At 38.7% G+C, this 22,811-nt stretch overlaps 1 protein-coding gene across 3 annotated transcripts in view; it reads right to left on the bottom strand.

The window, feature by feature from the left end:
* Nucleotides 1-3,214: 3,214 nt before the first annotated feature.
* The window catches only part of LOC18428542 (MUS308 and mammalian DNA polymerase-like protein), a 57,873-nt gene continuing 38,276 nt past the window's right edge, over nt 3,215-22,811 (bottom strand). For 2 of the 3 annotated variants that reach the window (XM_088866504.1, XM_088866508.1), the window contains exons 14-26: nt 15,836-16,060; nt 14,270-14,488; nt 14,043-14,160; nt 12,648-13,894; nt 11,457-11,654; nt 11,062-11,321; nt 10,095-10,284; nt 9,783-9,884; nt 9,336-9,688; nt 4,704-4,812; nt 4,491-4,631; nt 4,197-4,293; nt 3,215-4,123 (exon numbers count right to left, since the gene is read on the bottom strand). In XM_088866504.1, coding sequence (XP_088722630.1) covers nt 4,053-4,123; nt 4,197-4,293; nt 4,491-4,631; nt 4,704-4,812; nt 9,336-9,688; nt 9,783-9,884; nt 10,095-10,284; nt 11,062-11,321; nt 11,457-11,654; nt 12,648-13,894; nt 14,043-14,160; nt 14,270-14,488; nt 15,836-16,060 — 3,330 coding nt within the window. In that variant the 3' untranslated portion in view covers nt 3,215-4,052. The remainder of the gene's footprint in view (nt 4,124-4,196; nt 4,294-4,490; nt 4,632-4,703; nt 4,813-9,335; nt 9,689-9,782; nt 9,885-10,094; nt 10,285-11,061; nt 11,322-11,456; nt 11,655-12,647; nt 13,895-14,042; nt 14,161-14,269; nt 14,489-15,835; nt 16,061-22,811) is intronic. The other variant, XM_088866505.1, reaches the window with a different exon arrangement.

Genomic DNA, 22,811 nt, shown 5'->3' with positions numbered 1-22,811 from the left:
CTTTTATTTGCTCATCCTGGCATGATTGATGACTATGATAGAGCATGAAATAAAAGATAATAGATTGGGGATTTGATTAAATCATTTGAAGAGCTCTTATTATATACATGTTTATGCTTCTTATGAGATTGAGGTTACATGCATGCAAAACGTTTGATAATATCTTCAAAGGTTGAAAGAGAGATTTTGATCCAAATTTGATTTTATATTCATCCATATTAGTAGCCACCCTAAACCGATTCAGCCACAATCACCGATGTATAAATATGTTTTAGTTCTTAATGGAGAATGCGGAGGCATACCCTTCCCCACTAATTCACCAAAAATGAATAAAATAAATATGCTTTACTTAAACATTAAAAAAAAAAAAAACAAACAAACAAACACAAAATCAACTTTAAACTTTCTTACAAGATATCATTTAAATTTTATGTTTCTATTTTTTTCCATAATTAAATTATTTTTACTATTTATATCATTTATAAATATAAAAAAAAATTTATTTTTTTGACACAATTCAAAAAATTTATTTACCCGAGTGAGTTTACATCATCAAAAATAATTAAGGACACCCCCCGCTTGGCCAATAAATAGTTTTTGTCTCTTTGAGCTTAGAGACAGAAAGAAAGAGGCCCCTTTGTGGGATTTTTTATTTTCCTCTTATGTTTGTGAACCCGTGTCGAAATATTTGTATTCGTGTGTTTTATTTTTCTTATTATTGATTTTCTTCTCGATTTTTCTCTCTCTAAAACGCAGTTATTTTGCTGGGGTGGTATTCATTATTTTATTAAAATACAATATTGCACATGCCTTAGTCGAACTTGCTTTCACAAATTGAGTATTAGACAAAAAAAAAAAAAAAAACACAGCCAAAAGTACGCCTGCCAATATCTATCTACTTTGTTTATTTTTTAGTACCAAGAAGCCACAACCGTCTTTAGCCATTGGGCATAAAATCAAGCGATCACAGTGTGCCACTAATTGCGCTCGAAGTCTCAAAAAGGGAATTTCGAATTTTGTGACATTCATAACCTGTCAAATTTCACATCTATACGACTAGGTGTCATTTTGCCCTTGTATTGTGTATACATACGCGTTCGGGATGAGCTTAGAAAGTCATTGGGATGATCTAAGGAATCCATTAAATCTTTCTAGCTCTTACAACTATTGAAGGTAACACATTGTACAAGGTGTTACGGGTGCTGGAGTTGGGTTTGGCTTTTTTTTAGTCAACCAGCGGCCCTAGCTCACAAGCTTGGTTCACTTGGAGCTCAGGCTTAGCCTCGCCCTGCACCACCCCAATACAAGTACACCAACATAGAACTAGCTCACAAGCACAAGGGTCTAAGCGCCAAGGCCCAGTTTTATTAGCTCTCTACACTACAAGGGTATGTTGCCACAGCCCACCAATGGTCAAGGCCTAGGGCTTATATAAAGCTCCAATTATACATTTAAATTTCAAATTACAGTGTGGCCACTTGGCAGCTAGCCCCCTGCTGTGTACATGCTAAGCATGCTCCGGCCTCATGATGGGCAATGCATATCACCACCTGGAGGCCTTTTGCACGCCATATGCAGGTCTTGTGGGTGTAGCACGCCACACCCATGTGCATGCCGACCAGCCACGCATGCCTCTACTGCGCTGTCATTTTCCTGCCAGTAGCTTGAATTCCAATTTGGGCACCCTCGCAAACTAGGCACACCATGAGGCCCAAGGTCCAGCTCACTGCCTAGCTATGCACTGACCAAGTTGAGGGGCCTGAGCCACTTTGCTATAATGCACCGCCATTTCAATATACATCTTTGGGTCATGCTCACCCACCACAATCACTAGGCCACGTACCATCCATATGCCTTCTTCGCTGTGAACTGCCGGTCGACCCAAGGCTATCACCACCCTCTCAACTAGGAGTGTATGCGTAAAGAATTGGGCTGGCAAGAGTGACATATGTTCCTGCTAAAGTAGCATATGTGCCTCGTATGCACTATGGTGCTGCCTTTTCCTTAGGCTAGCTGGCTCAAGGGAGGTTTAATGGCCCTTCTCCTCGACTAGCACACATGCACCAAGTTGGGAGACTGACACAAGGTCACTTTCAGGTGCTAGATTGGATGAATCGTAGGTTTCCAATTCCCACCATCCGCAGTAGCCTTCGAAGAAATTTAGTCACCATTTCTAGCATTTTTTGCCAAAGAGGGCCTTGATTGGTATCAACGACTGCCATAAAAACCAAATTGGAAGCTAAAGGCATTTAGTAGGCTAAGGGATTGGGCCTGAAGCATAGGTGCTTAGTGTGACGGGTGCCACAACATGATGTCAGGTTTTATTCTCACCGCTAACATTCAAATAAATAAATAAATAGGGGGGGGGGAGGGAAAGAAGCATTTAGTAGGCCGCTATCTGGCATTTAGGGAAAACTGTATCTTTTTAATTGAGTACACAATATAATAATTCGAAAATGAAAGTCGCATTAGGAAACAATACTGACATCCATGTATCATCGTCGTTGAGTACACAATACACAATATAATAATTGGAAAACGAAGTTAAAAAAAAAATATAATATTTGGAAAATGAAAGTGGCATTGGAACCAATACTAAGATCCACAATATTCACTCTAATCCAAAATATTGCACATGATGGGGACCCAATTCTAGCTGAATAGCATCCTTGAGAATAGTACCGCAGCTACAGGCATTACGCTCTTTAAGTGGAAAATTTGACACTTGACAAAAACAAGTTGTCTACTAGTAACCGTTCTGCCCCAATGAAAAATAGTGATTACCGCTACAATGTATAAAAAAACTCATTTTTTAATTCAAATTTCATTAAGCGGTTCTTGGAAATAGGCCTCTGAATCATTGATGAGAAATGTTGTCATTAGGACAACGATAAAGAAGCAGGTGCAAATTCAGAGGTTGTAGACTTGCTTTTCTCTACACATACATGGTTTGGCACAGAAGCTTTCAACAGCTTATGGAGGAACTAAGACTTTCCAATGACCTACAACGGACATGCATTCTAACACAAGAACTCCAAGTTAACCAGGAACTAAGACTTTCCAATGACTTCTTTTGTGTGAGTGCACATGCTTGTGTTTGAGAGAGAGAGAGAGAGCTCGTGTGGAATAATTAACCATATAATTTGTATCACATATACGGTGCATCTGCTTATGCCCATGAAATCCAAAGGCAACGATATCCAAACCTGTGCACTTAGGCAACCTCTATCAGTTCATACATACCCAATGAAACAGCATATTCAATTCTACTGCACCATAAGATGAGGCTTATTGCTACCTCAAAAAAAACAGTTACAGTACATTCTAGTGTGCTGTATTCTGAGACAACACCACTCTCACTAAAATAACACCTTCCATGAGCAAAAATAAGACCTTTGTTTTCTATGGAAAATATTGATTCAATAGTAGAACTATCAAATATAAATAAAGGTATACAAGGGGACACAATCTCCCTCAAGTTGGCTAGGATACCAATCAAAACCTAACCATTATGTGCTGAGGTCTACCATTAATTCTATGTCCTCATCACTAAATTTCAGTATATAACAAACATGAAAATGGGTTCCATGATGAAAGGCCTTCTATAGAGTGGGCGACAACTTGCCTGCTCAACCAAATTTATAATATTCCTAGACAATGCCGTGAGTGACCCTTGTCCATTGATACCTATTGGGATTGGGCCACCTAGAGAGAGAGAGCTCCATCACTCAAATTTCTCTATCTCCAAGCAAACAACTGGCAATGTAATGAAAGGAACAAAGCATTCCCCAACGCCGGAGTTGAAGCACAGAGCCACACATCGCAAATGAACCTCAGTGACTGAAATAATTGGGAGTCTATTTTAGACCAGACTCCAATCAGCTTTCTTCAGGATTGACTAAGCAAGAACTTCGGCCTTTTTAAGTATAATGGCACGCCAGGTCTCAAGGCAATCCTTTCTCACTTGTAACAATATACCCTCGTCTAAGAGCATGGAATGGATGTTATCCTTCATGACTAGAGAAATTTTGAGATGGGGATGGTTTTCCCTTTCAAGGACCTGGCTTAAAGTGCTCTAGAGTTCCCCATGTTCTTCCCACATTCAATTTGACATGCAGAGGAACTGAAAGCAAAATTATATGCCAATGAGCATTATATCCTAATAACAGATTTGACCCAGATGAGAAAACAGATACCTCGAAGAGATACAGCGCCCACCATGCTGGTTTGCAGCAATACTCCTGCCTCCCTCAATACTGAAGGGTCAACTTCAAGTACAAGTTCATCATGTACCTATAGAACACATACCTTTAGAATCTTTCCAAGTAATGACAATACAAACTCCAATCCCAAACCTCAAGATCTCCCATGAGCGAAAATTGCTGGTATTATAAACAATTTGGTGATTCTCAGTGAGTCAATATTGTCTTCACCGTTCACTGGAAAAAAAAAAAGCCTATTGTCTAGGCCCTTGTGATTCTATTGCTGACCTGTAACACAATTCGGCATCGGCCTTTCAGCAGACAATGAGGAGATGAGGAATCAGATTCTTGATCAGGTCCCAGGCATCCCTCAGCAATCACTGAGTGAATTTTTTTCATAGCAATCTTGATTATATCAGCAGCGGAGCCCTGGTAAGTGGTGATATAACATGTGAGAACCAAAAACGTCGTAAAATACAAGTCAAATGTATCTTCTGATACCTGACAAACAGAGTTCACAGCTTGTCTCTGAGCTTTAGCTTTCTCAGCACCACTTCCAAACTTTATCTTCCCCAAGAAACGCTTCCTCCCCTTTAGAGTCTCCACATATCTGGAAAACAAATGATGCATTTCCAAATAAGATATCTTCATTCAGCTAAGATTTTTTAAGGACGACACAGCTCCAAAAGCAATACAAGGGAATGAAGATGACGAACTAAAAGTATGCATGCTGCCTGATATGTACGACAACCAACCAGAGGTCATGCTGAAGATGCCATTTTAAATGGTCCACAACTTGCAACTTGAAATAAACAAAGAAGTTACATATCACATAATCTGGAAATATGACTTGACATCGACAATGTTAAAGCTATTGGAGGTTGCATAATGACAAAAGGAGCCCTTTTCAAAAGTCCATTTGAAGCAGTAAAATCCCTTGTGGACACAAGAATGCAAAAACGGAAACTTCTCACCCAAAAACAAATATCTATGCACTAAATTCTTATATGGATATATACATCAATTTCACTTGGCCAAGCAAACATAAAGAGAGAAATATACCGTTACATAAACATCTTTGATGGAGATATGACCTTACCTAAACAGATTGTACAAACAAACCTCAACATGAGCAATTTTACCACTGAAAATCAGACTTAAAGAGCATGAGACCGGACTCAAGCCAAGTAAAGAAACTCCTGGTGACCTTTGCATTTTTCCTGCAAAGGTAGCAAGGCCTTTTTCCTAACTGTGACAACCTAGCTTGCAGGAGAGATGTCTAGGATTCAAACATCCCTCATGCAAACCAAGTTGGCATACCTGAAAGAGAACAGGAATGATTGCTTCCAGAAGAAATACAACATGATTTGGAGAATGAGAATCATTTCAAGAAAAATAAAACTTAAACGAGATATTTGATGATAACGTAAAGGGAAATGTGTGGGATACATTTTATACTTGTACTCGTATAATATCAAGGGAAGCAGATGCAAAAGTCCATAGAAACTTGGGAATGATTTTACGAGAATGTAAGTGAAATGTGGTATGGAAACGGTAGGAAAACTGGGAAGAGAACCTGGGGAAATTTGACAGAGTTTGAACTTATTCCTCACAAATATGGAGAAGAGAATCAAAACAATATCCAAGAAATGCTTCTCACAAAACAAGTTCCAACATCAACATCCTTATAACTAAGAGTAAAACATTTAGGTCAGTGATGCAGCACAAAACAGCTCTCGTATCTAGTTAAGAGAGAGAAGCTTAAAGATTACAAGAGGAACCGCAGAAGGGCAAAAAAGCCATTGAATCTATCCTTTTATGTCTTTTATTTATTTTTTGAGTAATTTTATTTACTTAGGGGCATAACCGCATAGTAGTAATTTCTAAGTATTTATGTCTTTTTATTTACTTAAAAGTCTTTTATATTAAATGGCCATGATTAGCTTAGATGGATGGCCAAGATTAAGTCTAGTTTAGGAATTTCTTATATAAGGCATGTACTCAAGCATAATGAAGCATCTTGTTATGGACTTTATTCAACACCCTATAGCAGCAACTGCTCCTTTTCTTTATGGTATTTGAATCTTTTCTAATTTTGGATGTTGCCTATCTCTTTCTTTACTAAACCCTAGCTTCATGCTACTAGGTCTATGTTAGGTTGGTATCGGAGTCTGAAGATTTTTACGGTACTGCAGCATTGTGCGGTATTGTAGCATGGTACTGTAGCACTATATAGATATTGTAGCAATGTATGGACGGCACTGTAGCATTGATTTTTGTGCCCTAGATCAACAACCATGCCTCCAAGCAGAGGAAGAGGAAGAAAAGAAACAGCCATAGAAGCCTTTGATGCTAGTCCACGAGAATGAGGAGATTAGTCATAACCCTAGCTCTATGTTTGGCATAGATGGAAACCTCATCTCAAGAGGATGAGATCCAGACAAATGAGGAATCCATAAATCCCTTCCATGATCTAGCTCCAAGGAGGGTAGAAGAGGGTAGCTGATCGTACAGATAAGGATATTAGGAAGTGGGAAACCGGTCTCAAGGTGGAGATCCCAGAATGTTGTGGAAGTCTATCTGAGGACAAGCATGGAGAAACTTTGTTCTAATCAATGGTTCTCAAGATCAACACCTTGTAGACTGGGACTGACCACCAGTCTTTGACAAGTACCTCAATGAAGATGTCGGTGTTGAAAAAGAAGTGGTGATCATAGCTTTAATAATGATCCAATCCGTAAACAGGATAAAGAAGAAGATCTTACTATTGGAGAGGATTTTTAATTTCTCCGATTCTTGATGAAGAACAGGGTGGATGTCAAGGAGTTGTTCCCAAAGTATCGGAGGTAACTGGTTTCTTAGTCCCAAGAGAAAACAGCGATGAGAATGGTGTTGACAGCGGTAATGATGACAATGTTGTTCTTCTTCGAGTTTTACCTGAACTTAAGGTATCACGTAAGGTCCACACCAAAGAGTTCAAGGTATTTTCTCCTGAGCTCTTAGCTGGTGAGTTTAATATAGGAGATTCTCTCTAAAAAGTTGTTGAAGACATTCTCTCTGAGAGAACTCAAGCTGAGTTGTTGCTTTGCTTTGATGGAAGAACCAAATCTATTCCTTATCATCTTCCTCCCAAATCTAAACCTAAGAAACTTAAAATTTGCATCTCCATCTCACAAAATTTAGCAAGCCTCAGAGTTCAAAGTTTTTCTTGCATTCTAAGAGAAAAGTTTTCCTCTTCTCTTGCATTCTAAGGAACCTAAAGTTTTTCTTGCATTCTAAGAGAGAACTTGGGTTGAATTGTTGCTTTGCTTTAATGGAAGAACTATTCCTTATCATCTTCCCCCGAAACCTTAACCTAAGGAACCTAAAATTTGCATCTCGATCTCACAAAATTTAACAAGAGAAAGCCTAAGAGTTCAAAGTTTTTCTTGAATTCTAAGAGAAGAGTTTTCCTCAGTGATGTTTATGATCGAAAGTTTGTGCACTTGCATCACAATAGTGTTAGTTTTCAATGTGCACAAAAAGTGATGGATGAGATGTCTATGAGAGGCAACATGACTAGGAAAACATTGATCTCTAGTTATCTTGAATTGTATATCTTTAAGGTTGAGTTACAATGTTTCCAAGAAATTCAAAATTATGGGTTTTCATATTCCCTACATCAAAATGGTGTGTTGCGCTCTCATCAATTCATTGCAAGATTGGCAATCTCCTTTCGGTGGATTCAATACTGGATCTTACAAGTCATAGAAGTGAGATTTCCTACACAGTTATTTTGAATGGATATCTCCGAGGATGTATAATTAGAAGTCATTCAAGACTCTTCCCACCTATGCTTGTTCATGGTTCTAGACCAAATTGTTATGAATATCATAAGTAGAATCGAAGCAAGATTGGACCGTGTGAAGTGGTGGAAGAGATTAATGACAATGCCTATAAATTTAAGCTTCCCAACCATATTCACACTTCTGATATTTTTAATGCCAAGCATCTCATTCTATATGGTGGTGATACTTCCGACGACAAGCCGCTGAATTCGATGGCGAATTCTTTTGAGGAAGGGGGGACTGATGCAGCCCAGAATACTCCTCTCGAGTACCTAGTTAAGAGAAATAAGCTTAAAGATTATAAGAGGAACCGCAACAGAGCAAAAGAGTCATTGAATATGTCCTTTTATGTTTTGTATTTATTTCGTAAGTCATTTTATTTACTTAGGGGCATAGGTAGTAATTTCCAAGAGTCTTTTATGCCATTTTTATTCACTAAAAGTCTTTTATAGTAAATGGCCACGATTAGATTAGATGGATGGCCAGGATTAAGTCTTGTTTAGGGTTTTCTTATATGAGGGATGTACTCAAGCATAATGAAGCATCTTGTTATGGACTTTATTCAAAACCCTAGAGGAGTAAGTGCTCCTGTTCTCTCTGGTTTTTTAATCTTTCTCTAATTTTAGATCTTCCCTAAATTTTTCTTTGCACCATTCAGTAATTCAAGAGTCAGGCCTATGTAAGTATAGACGAAGGAAAGGGGCATATGGAACTCTAGGGTGTTGACAATCATGTAAGTCATCTTGATGTCTTCCCATTCAAGTTAAGTGGGCCAAAGAAGTGGGATCTTTTTCCTGGAAAGGGCCAAATAAGTGAAATCTAAAGGCACCTAATTTCCCGCTATAGTATGAAGTACCCATTCTAACTTGACCTCAAGTTATTCCTCCTATAACAAAATTAGCCAAAAGAAAAAACCAAACTATTTCTAAAACGGGGAAGGATGTTTGTAGATAGCAATAACAGCAAATATGGAATTGAACATTCCAAAGGTCATTCAAATAGTGAATTCTAAACTTTTGGCAATCCATCTCAGTTCAAGTGTAAAAGTTGTCCTGCACACTGAAATTTTCCAGAATGATACCATGTCAAGAAACAGACACTGGTCAAAGAAAATATAACATTATAATGTAATAAATTACCACAGAAACATCAAGGATCAATGGCATTTTGCTATTTCAGAAAATCAAATAAACTTTTGCTACTTCAGGAAATCACAATGCCCACTTTAGAGAATCAATAGCATTTTGCTATTTCTAAACAAGAATTAGCTAAGGTTAATGGAAACTTTCTGAAAATCTGAACTTACCCTTTTTTACGGCAGAACTGAACAGTCTCCTGGAGCCAAGACGAGACCAATGGGAAAGAGCTCTTAAAGCTTTGAATTTTCTCAGCAGCTTCCTCAGAGCTGCAGTTTAACTGTTCTGCAAGTGTAGTAACACCCATTCCATAGAGGATGCCATAAACTAGCCTTTTTGTCTGATCTCTCTGTTCTGAGCTAACTGCACATTGCAACTGTCCAGTCCATCGTGCAGCTATCATGGTAAAGAGATCACCTTCTGGTTGACTAAGAAGTTCAATCAGTGAGGGATCTTTGGAGAAATGAGCCATTAATCTCAGCTCTATCTGAGAGTAATCAGCTGTAAGCAGCAACCACTCATCCTGCATGTCAATTTCAACTACTAAGCTATTAGTAATGCTTTTATAAATACATCAAATTTCCTATGCGGAAAACAAATGGCAATCATAGAAGTACCTGAGTAGGTATGAAGAATTTGCGTGCATTGATTTGATGATGATCAGAAATTGAACCTTTGTCTTTGGAATGGATTGTGAAGTCTACCATATGCTCAACACACTGTAAGCAACAACTTGGCAGTTAAAATTCAACCAAGATTTTAGTTTAATCCTACTACATCCGATCTGCAATGCACGGATACTTAAAAATGGGTGCCATATCTGTGTCAGACACTCTGAAAACACATGTTGTTATCTAAAATGATGTTATAATGTCCAATTTGTATCATCCATTATGGCAACTGATTAAGAAGCACATAATATAAAAAACCTGAAGATTAGGATCTTCCATGGAGAGTCTTCCAGTAGCCGTAGAAGTCTGAAGCCAATGCCCTTGAATTTTGTACTTTTGGAACCTTGTACAGAGCCTAGCCCGTGAACATATCGAACCAAGCGTACTATTGAAGAGCTTTGCCAATGTCCGGTGCTCCTTGATTACTCCAACTATCGGATGTTGATCCCTGTCAAGGATAGAAACCAAATACGTAAGATGAACAGGGCTAAAGAGTAGATGGTCTTACCAACCACATAAAGGATTGATGGACATAAGTTCCATAAGTGACAAGAAGGGAATTGTAATCAAGGTTAGCAGCAAGTAGTAATTATTGAAAACCATGAAAAAACATGAGACTTTTAACTTTGCTGTCTTTTACTTTTTGTTAAATGTAGCAGCCATATCATACATAGGAAAAGGATGATGTAGGGTTTGGATATCCAGCAGAGTCACAGCAATTACTCTATAGAGCTTGACAAACCATTAATCCCATAAAAATCTCTCTAGTTTCAACGACTATTGCATAAGAAGTATTTGCATTGTTAAGAGAACCATTAGTGTTCTCAGAAAAAAGAAAATAAGAAAACAAAAAACAAGTGAGAAACAGGAAACTTTCCAAGTTCTCACAAATTGTTTTTGAGGTTCCTTTTCAGAGAAATTTCCAGTTAAAACAAGACATTGAAAAGGTCCTAGTCCCATAAATTTTCATCATGTTATAACATTTCTTATGATTACATTCACTCACTATTTTTTTGAAATGGATTGCAATTCATGTCACATTATTCCCATGATCTTACATCCTTTAATGAACATTAATAAGATGCTTTTTTGTGCAACTATCCCATCCTTGGGTTTACATTCCACCTCTTTCCAGCTTCAATGTACTTAATAATGATCATGAAACTTGGATCACTTCGAGTGGTGCCCTAGAAAATTTTGGCTATATTCAGCAAAAGAAAAGTACCTGAGCAGTTCCAATGAACGTTTATTTGTACTAGGGTGATGTTTTCCTTTATTGCAGCTCTCAGGTATAGGCAACTTTAAGTGTTTGTACAGCACATGTGCTATATCTACAGCTCCATAAAGAGAAAAGGCAATCCCAGCATGACTGTAAGCTTCCTCCTCAAGTTCCTTTAGCTTTTTACCAAGAATATGCCTTGCTCTCAGGCATAACTCCATATCAACACCTATTCCCCAGAATTCAATGTCTGCGAGAACTTTAACCTATTGTATTTCCCAAAAGAAATTTGTGATAGCCAAACTTGAAGCATCCAGTGCCTTTCTCATAAACTATCTTGAAAAACTGAATTAATGCCAGGATCAAACTTGTGAATATCCAAATAAAAGAAAAAGACTCACCAATGGCATCTCAACACACGTAAGTGCTTCAACAAGATCTTCAGAGATGAGTAATTTCCACAAAACCGCATCTAGGGCCCTTGTTTGTGCCACACGACGGCAGCAGCCATTGTGGGCAACCTTATGCATCTGATTTCTCCACCTACCATCTCGATTAGCGGCAGCAGCAGCTTCTGCAGATAATCGTTTCTTTACTTCCTGCTTCAACAACAGAGCCATCAAAATGCCGTTTTGGAAACATCTCTAGATTAATGCCAATCCCAAAAAATAACAGGAAGATATTCAGAAATTCTGGTATCATGCAAAACAATATTAGATATTTCCATGTAAGATTTGTCAAACGTCTGCACTGAAATAATACCCCAATCTGAACATACGAGAAAAGACAATTTCAAGGAAAAGTAAACCAAACAAACAAACAAAAAAACGGAGACATGCAGTATTCCTCCTGAAATTGGTTCTACCTTACGTTCTGACTTAAAAAACTGTCTTCCAGCAAAAGACACCCAAGTTTGTTTGACTAAGACAATCAGATAAATTTGATCCGAAGCTCAACCAAAGTTTGAGGCACTTTGATGGAAATTCAAGTGACAATCAACTGAATTTATTATAAATTTCCCAATTGTGCTATAAATTAGGCTTATACGAATCAAAACTGAGCCGATGCTCTGACCAAAATTATAAGAAGCTTCAGATGAATAAGAGTCCAGGTCTCAGGCCTTTCATTTCTTAAGGGGAATCTAATGGCTAGACAGGTGTTATGGCAATCAGATTGCCTGACTGTTATACCCATGGGAAAAAATTATAGACCAAGGAATGGCACAGTTTTGAACCACTTCTCAAACCATTGATATCATCAGCATGCATGCTGCACAATACAAGCAACTCCAGATAGCAAACAATGGCAAAACACAAATGGGTTCACACAGGCGGATTATTATAAGTCCTAAATCCTGATTAACTTAATAACATGGCCCCAAAATTACTTGAATGCATAAAATCTGAAACTTTCATCAACAAACTAATCAATGAGCTAAAGGAGTGCAATAAGATACACAAACATGACTGAAGAAGAATGTGTAGAAATCTTATGCAATGTAAAATATACAAAGGACTGCCTTTTGCTCGTTAAATGATCCCTAGATTATGGAAATCAAATTGACCATGGCAGAAGCTAAAGTTTCGATATACCTTCTCTAAATTTGGACTAGAGCTGCTCTCCTCATCTGGCCACAGAATCCACGCCACAATGCAAACGTCAATTCCATTTTCCACGATTATAGATGGAAGAAAGAGGGAGGAACTCTCTCTTAGTTCAATTTCATTATGCTCCTCTTGTCGTCCAATACGGGAGCCACAAACTCTCCGAAGGGAGATCCCAGGCTTTTGAAGTGCCTGAATCTGACCCTTGAGCATCCATGTAACTTTTCTAACTCCATTCTTTCCCATGATCTTTCCAATGAGGCCCCATCTATAATTAGCTAGTTCCCATCGATCACTCAAATCAGTTGTTGAACTTGAATCATTGCCTACAGTTGTGCCTACAGAACCATCAAGTTTCTGAGCTAAAAGTTTCTTCTCAAGGACAACCAAATCTTTAGGAATGTTCACATAGTATACAGGAGAATCCTTCCAGCAAATAGCTATGCCATAAATTTCAAAAGGGACAGATGAGTTGAGATCACCAAACTTTTTGAAATGGACATCAAAATAAAATTCTGTGACAGTATCCCATAGAGACAAGAAATAATCAAATCCACCAGGTATGCTACCAGCATTAATTGGACCTTTCTCAGAATTGCATTGTTTTCCTAGCTTATATTTTGGTGCAAAACCATTGCTTTGCTTCTCCTGCTGGGAAGCAAGTACTCCCGCAGAATTCCCAAAAGGCATTGTGCCAATACTACTGACATTCTTCAACTCTTGTGGAAAAAATGGTTTGTTCATCAAATCATCGTTGGGATCCAAAGTTGGAAGGGGAACTGCTCCTAAAAGTTGAATGGTTCCGTCCTTATCTTTTAAATTTTCCAGGCCAGTTGAGTAACTTTCACTAACTCCATCCATATTGATCATTTTGTCTCTTGTTATAACAATCTTAGGCTCCAGCCCAATGCCATACGATATCATCTTTCCATCTTCAACGTATTCTCCAACGACATCAGAAGTAATAGAAGATGGAGCACCTCCAGCTTGCCCATCTGGACTGTGATGGGAAATAAAATCAGGATAATCAGGCACAGTGTCTCCTAATGTTACATTATCCACAGCTTTTATTGAAAGCTGAGGTTGAGGAAATTCACAGGGAACAAGTCCAAGTGATTTGAATGCTGAAAAGGCAGCTACTCTAGCCTCTTCAGCTTGATCAAGGACAATTCTGCGAGCCCCAACTTTTATCTTTTTCGCCACTCCAAACTGCATACGGCGCATTGCTGAACCTTCTGACACATTCACAAAAAAACTGGTTAACCCTAGAAATACAAGTAAAAGATCACAAAGAACACATGAACACGTAAACTTAAACTGAGCAAAAATTTATTGAAGAGTATGAAGTGTTCGTGCATATGTATGTATTTGAAAAAGCTTCACCTTCAGCTGCCCATGAAGAGCCTTCAAACAAAGCTTTGACAATATCAGGAATGGAAGCTTCAGCAACAGCTTGTGGAGTGCGCAAGCCAGCTCTATAGAGAGCCCTTGCACGAGAACCCTGCATTGGAGATGCATTATAAGTCACAATGTGATTTGATCAAGCGACAATGCTATTAATGTGCAAACTAACTAACCCAAAGAAAAAACACACTAGATGACATGCATACCTTGACCAAAGGAATAGTGGTGAGCTCTACAATCTCTGCTCTTACACCAAATGTAACCCGATTTTGAAATTTTGAAATCAGGCCTTCCAAATCACGCCAGCCAAGTCTTTCACAAAATACAGAAGCCATTAAGGCAAATCTGCCAGCATTCTCTTGTAGGGCCTGCACCATACCCCTAGCCACTTTGAAGGCTTCACAAACAGCCATAACGGGTACTTCCTGCATTCCCATGTACATACATATACTTTCATCATTACAACCAGCAACTTGAATTCATGAACAAATACTTCAATTTAGCTAATCCACAATACGACATTCAGTCGAAGGAATCTCCTTATCCACAATATTACGTTCACATGTAGAGAATCCCTAAATATGCTTGGTCTGCACCAAATACAAACACAATACCATCGTACAGTAACTGAAATCAATCATTAGTTCTAAGAGGACATTTGGGAGGGTTAAACCCATGCATAAGAACATGGTGGATAAAGGGGCATAAACACTGTTAAAGGCCGGCAAAAGAAACAAAGAATAAGTAAAAAAATAAAATAAACACAAGGGCAAAAACTCTACCACATAGGAATTTACAGATGCATACATGAATCATTATCATATTGTGTGTGTGTGTGCTTATGTGTGTGTGTGTGTGTGTATATATATATATATATATATATATATATATATATATATATATATATATATATATATATATATACATGAATATACATGGAAAACCAAATACAGACATACGATATACTTAAATTCCTATTAAGAACATATGTTTGCATAGGGATTCAGGACCTGGCTTGAAAAGCTATAGATTTAACAATGGCATTACTACATATCAAATTAGAATCCCACTGCTGACTCACAATCAAAAAAAAAAAAAACACAATATACTTGCATTCCTATTAAGAACATATGTTTGCATAAAGATTCAGGACCTCGCTTGGAAAGTTATAGATTTAACAATTGCATTACTACATGCCAAATTAGAATCCCACTGCTGACTCACAACCCAAAAAAAATTTAATGTTGGACGCATATCCATGTATACATAAGCCCACATCGAGTAACAATATAACTTGTGAAAATTTATAAATACCACCTCGAGCATGGACAAACTTTGGGAAAATGCACAATAATTCCCTACCTAAAATAAAAACCTCAGCAAATATTTGCTCCAACTGACAAACAGAACTAATGAAATCAGTCACATGGCAATCAACACCAATACTTATTTTGATCAGAAAGCAGCAAAAGGAAGAAGAGTTTATATTTTCTAAAAATGATAGAAACACCAAGGCAAATGTCATGACCAGTACCACTAGAGATAACTGAAAGTGCTGGACAATCATAAGATAACAATATCATAAGCATTCTTCAAAGAGATAGAAATATATGAACAAAAACCAGCAACTTTTAGCTCATAATAATTTCTAAGAGGCTCATGTATAGTTATAACTAATCAATCTGAATTAAAAGAATAACCACCAGGTTGAAATAGAATTTATGAAGAGTAATACATGAAGCAAATATACATCTAATGAGAGAAATGATCACCTGAACAAGTCTAGCCAGCATGAGTGCCACATAAAAGCGTCTACATACACGAAGTGACAGTTCATCAGAAAGCATATTGTTAAAGCTCGTCATGCAAAAAGATTGAGACTTGGCATATTGCCTTCTCCCATTCAATCTAGATTTTCCCAGAGTGTGGACTGTTGGTGCACCATGAGCCATGCGCATCAAAAAGGGTTCCTTCACTCCTACTCGGTTTCCAACTGACTAAAGCACAAAAGAGAGAGAGTCATGCACAAACTCATAAGACAGCAGGAAAGTTTGGATTGGGAGGACAATTACATTACATTAGATCCCTTTTCAATAGCTAATTTGTGACTGCCTTTTCTTAACAAACAACTATATTTATTAATTAAGTACATGTTTGGCAAATCATTGCAATAATTTAACAAGAACTTAGCTTTGAACATGTTTCAGAGTCCAGACAATTCCAGTATGATGCAATAGTGGTCTCCACATATTATTACGAGTTTACGATATCATGAAAGTTAAATCTAGTAGTAAGATAGATATATATTATTCAATGTCATGAAATTCTAAGAAAAACTATCACCTGTCAAAGATTGCAATCACTCTTCGTAACTTCCGACAAGCCTTGATCTAGTAATGTAAGTGAAGAGTCCAACAGAAAGAGAACCAAAATGAAAAATGCAACATCATTATTTAAGTCGTCTATTTTCTTTTCATTACTAAGATTCAAGTTAAGCTTTCTTAAGCTCAGATAATAAGAAAACAAAGAGGAATCATAGCTGCAGGGATCTTGGTCAAGGGGTGGCTATCCCCTCTTGGGATCTCGATCCGACGATCCCGGAGCAGGAGCCTCACTTCCTCCCATCAGGGGATCTCGATCCGACGATCCCGGAGCAGGAGCCTCACTTCCTCCCATCAGGGGATCTCGATCCCTACCTATTGGAATCTCGGTTCCTAATGTAAAGGGATCTCTATCCGTGACTGCAAAGAATCTTGATCCACTCCTTTAAAGTGCCTACTTAATTCATTTTTTTTTTTTTTTTATATTATTCCAGAATCTATTATAATGATATATAATAAAAAATCTTTTCCTCAATTTCAAAGCCCTTTGTGACATTTCCTGCATTTTTGTACCTCACTTCAAATATTCCCTACAATATTTTCCTTCATTTTTAATCATTAATATTTTTGTATATTGTATTCTTTTACATAAAATATCTTTTATACCTTTCAAAAGTGTCTATCAATTGACAATTTTATATTATTTGAAAATGCTTGAAAATAATGATATTTTTTATTGATTTATTTATTCGCTTAATTTTCATTTAAAGACTTTTGTTTATATTAGAAAAAATCTTTTCTTGGATTTTGTAATGCCCTTTATGTCTATCATTTCTTCTTTTTTTTGAAGCTGTTGACGGTTGTATTAAAAGAGAAAAAGTGATTACAGAAGTACATGAAGATGGTCCAAAGACCAGGCCGCTTGGCAAAAATAGGCTATCCCAAGAAAGGTAACCCTATACGAAAAAAAGGATGGGGCTTAAAACACTTGCCCATTACAAAGGATATACAAAAAGAAGTAAGGCGAGGATACAAAAAGTCCCAAAAATCCTAAAAGTAAGGGACCGAGGTACAAAGACTTGCAAAAACCCCGAGCTCTTATGTATTCACAGCACGTGCAGCTGCTCCATCCTTAGCGAGTTGGTCCGCTAGGGCGTTTAATTCCCTCCAAATATGTGTCCATAAGACGGTTGTAACCCTGCAAATATGCATAATCTCATCATAAATTGGACCAAGGTACCAAGGGGTGGAGTGTGACCAGCAGCCCAGGTGATAATATTTTGTGCATCCCCTTCAACAATCAGAGGGTGTCCCCAAGTGTGGTCAAACATTTTGAGTCCCCTAAGGAGAGTCGTGGACTTGGCTAGTAGGAGAAGAGGCCAGGATATTACCGTGGTGATCTCTAAAGAACCCACCCCTCCCCCCTCCTGCAGGTAAGGGTTTCCAAGGGAACATCTATCAAAATTGAGCTTCGTGAGGCCAGACGGAGGAGGAGACCAGTTGTTAGCTCGTGAAACCCGAGAAGAGTGGACATAGAGGACCACTACCCAATTTCGTAAGAAGGTTGACGCCGAAATGCCTTTGAATGCCTTGTGGTTTGAAGCTCAGAAAATGACCAGAGCGGTAATTTTGTGGAAGAGAGTTGAAGCTTCACATTTGACTCCATGAAAGATCCTAAGAAATTCGGTCCAAATGACCCAGATCGTTGCAGCTATAGAGGCCTTCCATAATATCATGCCCGCCTTGGGCCAAGGCATGTCCATGGAAAGCTTGAGTAGGGCTGGTAGGGAAGCAGGAATTACCCAGGCTAGGCCAAAGAGGCGAAGGAGAGGGCTCCACATACAGTGAGCCAGATTGCAATGGATAAAAAGATGAGGGTTGCTTCTTCTTCACAAAAGCACATGAGACGGCGGTTGGGAATAGGAATTCCCCTCCGTTAAAGACGGTCCACATTGAGAGATTTTTCAGAGCACGCTATCCAATTGAAAGCTTGCACTTTAGGTGGGGCTATAGAGGACCGCACCTTAGAAACTGCCGAGGTCGGAGAGTGGGAAAAGGTGGGAGGTGGCAGTAGTTTTTTGTAAAATGAGGCTACCGAAAAGGATCCCAATGGGATGGGGTCCACACTAGGCTATCGGGCCCTGAGAGGGTGAGGAAAGTGGAATGCAGCGTAGAAGATAGTGAGAGGAATTTCAAAGTTTCGAGATCAGAAAGGGGGCATCTAAAAAAGGGGTTCCAAACCCTAAGATTACTGAAGATAGACATCTCATCAGCAATAGAGGAGGATGTGTTGGTGCTCAAAGAAAAAAGGGAGGGGAATAGGTCCCTGAGCGGCGTATGGCCAACCTGAGGTCTGACCAGAAACGGATTCTCTCTCTTTTGGCCTAAAGAGAGAGAGAGAGAGAGGACATGAATGACTTCCAAGCCCTTGAACACTTGCTTGGGTTCCTCCCTTCTAGTAACCAAGAGTTGGCGGGAATTCTATCGTTATTTGTTGCTAGTCGCCACCACCATTTGTCGAGCAGGGCCATATTTTGTTTCCTCAAGATCCGGATCCCAAGGCCACCCAGGTGTTTCAGTTAGCAGACCTTTTCCCAAGAAGTAAGGTGGAATTTTTTGGATTCAATGTCCCCCAACCAGAGAATTTTTCTCATCAATTGTTCAAGGCGTCAAGCTACCGCTACGAGCATGTGAAACATGGACATGAGGTACACCATGGTATTGGTCAGGGTGGCCTTGATGAGTGTGGTCTGACCTGCGAAGGATATGAATCTGCGTTTCCACCATGTCAAGCGGCGATCAACCTTGTCTATGATGTGGGACCACTGCCTCCTTTAGGTTTACCTAAGCCCAAAGGCATGCCTAGGTAGCTAGTAGGGATGTAATCCACTTTGCACTCCCACTCTGGGATGAGGGCTCTAGTCTCAGACGGAGTGAGAGCGACCCCCAATCACAGTGGATTTCTTCATGTTCTCTTCAAAGCCCATAGCATACTAGAAACAAATGAAGAAAAGGTGCAGGGTCTCTGTTTCCTCCAGTACTACATCAATGAAGACGAGAATATCGTCGGCGTATTGAAGGTGAGAGTAGGGCCTTTGGTGCTACTCTTGAAGCCTGAGTGGAGGCCCGTCTGGTACATTCGAGAAAGAGATTGACTGAACACCTCCGCAGCTATTACAAAGAGCAGGGAGATAGGAGGTCCCCTAGTCAGAGACCCCTAGAAGACGGGAAGTAGCCCTTAGGTGCTCCATTAATAAGCACAAAGAAAAATGGATGGGAATAGCAGCCCCTCATCCACATTCCCCAACGCTCCCCAAACCCATCCTAGCCATAGTTACTTTTAACATCGACCAATCAACGTGGTCGTATGCCTTTTCCCAATCAATCTTGAAAATTAAACCCAGTTTATTATCTAGGTGCCTAGAGTGCAGACATTCATGTGCCACCAGGACCCCATCAAGGATCTGCCTATCTTTGATGAAGGCGCTCTGTGATAGAGAAATCACGAAGAGGGGGATAGAATCTTGTACGAGGAGTTGACCAGACTAGTCGGTCAGAAGTCTTTCAGTTCTTCTGCCCCTTCATTCTTTGGGACAAGTGCAATAAAGGTGGAGTTCATTGCTTTGTGTAGGATACCCCGATGGAAGAATTATTCAAAGAACCTCAAGAAGTCAGGCCTAAAGGTTTCCCAGAAGAGTTTGAAAGGAGCAACCGAGAAACCATTTGGGCCTAGTGCTTTGTCCTTATCCAGGGCCACGATAGCCGCCAAGATTTCTGTATCAGAAAAATGACGTTCTAACAACTGGACCCAATGTGCAGGAGTGGTGAGAAATTATAAATCTCCCATTCTAGGTCTAGGGCCCGAGGGAACAGTATAAGAGGGTTTGGAAGAAAGAAAGAATGGTTGATTCAATTTCGGAGGGTTGGTCCAAAATCCTATCATCATCCCTAATAGTGGAGATAGAGTTGTCGTCCCGACGACGGCAATTAGCGATTCTGTGAAAGAACCTGGTGTTGTGGTCCCCGAAGTGGAGCCATTTCACCTTGGACCTCTGAAACCAAAAAATCTCTTCTTTTTTTAGGGTGGAAAAATAGTCCAATTTGTGTTGAGTTCTAAGGTTTGATTCAGGCGCTGAAAGGGTCTTCAGTAAGAAGTAGAGCTTGGATGGCAACAAGGTGATTGCTCTTGAGTCGAGAGAAATTTCCTGGAATACATCTACTCCAGGCTTTGAGGGAGGCTTTCAATAGTTGGATTTTAGTTTGCAAAATGCACCCTATCCTACCCAAGACAAGGGATAAGAAAGACCCTCACCAAATAGGGATGAGGGATAAGGGACGAAGGAGAAGCCTCTTCCAGCCAAGAGACCACAAAACGAAAAGGTCTGGGGCCCCTCAGGACATATTGGGTGTATAAGATAATGGGGCAATGGTCAGAGGTGGCTTTAAGTAACGTCAGGGCATGCTAACCAGGAAAGTACTCATCTCAGTTCAAGGAAAGTAGAAACCTATCTAGTTTGGAAAGAGTGGGTTGGGTGGAGTGGTCTAACTAGGTAAGTTGGTTTCCCTGGAGGGGAATGTCCAAAAGTTCATTGCGAGAAATAAAATCCGAGAGACCCAGTATCCCTTGAGAGATGTTGGGACTAGAGTTTCTCTCAAAGGACCATCTAGTGATATTGAAATCCCCCCCTAAGTATCAAGTGGAGTGAGAGAGGGTAGCGACAAGGTCGAGCTCATCCCAAAGCAAGGTTTTGTGCACCACTGAGTTTGGACCGTTTATTTTATCCCTTCAAATCTTTTAAAAAATCTTTGCCTTAATTTTTAATTATTAAGATTTTCGCACATTATATTCTTTAAAAACAAAATTCCTCTTTAATTATGTATAAGTTCTTCTATTTACAGTAGAAAATCTATTAGGATTTCTTGATTTTCTTATGTCTATAGACTCCAAAGTGTACTCTTATGTCTATAGACTCTAATTATACTCTTTCTAAGTGTACTTTTTTTTTTTTGGATTTCATAATTTTCTCGTGATAAAGTTCTCATCAACATGTGTAGGAAGCTTCAGCTAACGGTCGCTCCCACACCCACACCCACACCCACACCCACACCCACACCCACACCCACACCCGCACCCGCACCCGCACCTGCATCCGCTCCTACTCCCAACAACTATGAGAGGAATCAAGCTTACATGATTTCACTAGAGGGATATGAATTGCTAAAAACAACCTTAGGTGCAGCCACCCACCTATATTTGTTATTGGTTAATGCGCCAGACAAAATTCCATGTTTTTTAAAATCATGTGACCAATTACATTTTAATTATTTGATAATTTTAGCTTAGTAATCAAATGGTCATTTTGAACAAAGATATAAATTTGAAACTTTTAAGAGTTCAAAATAGATGTAAGTTTAAAATAGATGTATTATCAAAAAAACAATTACTATAAAAATAGATGGAATATGATTAATAAATGATTTTGATTTCAAAAGAATGGTCATGAATGGCAACGATTTTATGCTAAAAAACAAAGTGAAGTGGAGGCATAAGATTGGCCCATTCAAGATGTTGACCCATACATATCTCAAAAAGAAGTCATTGAGGTGAGCCTCAAAGGTTAATAAAAAAAGCTACGAGTTTTTGTTAAAGCATTGTCTTAAAGCAGTCAAGAAATCTTCTTACTTGTGTTGAGTGCATTGTTATAAGGAGAGGGAGCCGGTACAGGAGCTAGAGAGGAAGTCGGTAAGGGATCAACCCATGGTTGAAGCCCACAACCTTGGGAGCACCTGAGAATAGGTTAACATATGTACAATATGTATATTGGATTGCTTAGGAATATTAGATATACATACATACAATTCAAATTTACTACTCCAATATATTTGACTATAAAATTCCCTTATGGGTTCAAAAATGACTTTTGACTATAAATAGTTCACGTATTTTAATAATGGTAACGACTGATGCCCTCATTGAGGGTATGGCCTTTGATAGAACAGAGAGGCGGACTAAGATTCGTGTAGCCAACCCCAAATAGTTGGAAAAATATTCTGATGATGATTTTAAGAAGGATATTTTTGTCTTTTTAAAATCCCTCCCTCTAAAACTTAATTTCAAATTTAAAAAGACTTCTTTGACTTTTTGAACGATGAGTAGGTCTTTAAAGCAATTTAAAATTACAAAAATGCCCTTCTCAAAACTTTCAAACAAGTTATTGTTAATGTAATTTTTATATTTATAAGGGCATTTTGTTGTTAAAAATTTTGGAATAGGAAATCTAAGTTCATTAGTATGATGTATTCTAGGATATCCTTACACACACACATGCATATATTTTCTTAATGTAATTAAAAATTGATTTAAAATTTGAGAAATGTATCATCCACTATTTAGCATTATCTTAACATGCACAATCAGAATTCAATA

This window comes from Amborella trichopoda, chromosome 5 (genome assembly GCF_054954075.1).
Source record: "Amborella trichopoda isolate Santa Cruz 75 chromosome 5, AtrichopodaSantaCruz75HAP2 v2.0, whole genome shotgun sequence".
NCBI lineage: Eukaryota > Viridiplantae > Streptophyta > Magnoliopsida > Amborellales > Amborellaceae > Amborella > Amborella trichopoda.
Note: the sequence above shows the minus strand (reverse complement) of the source record. Positions and strands in the feature narration are given on the sequence as shown.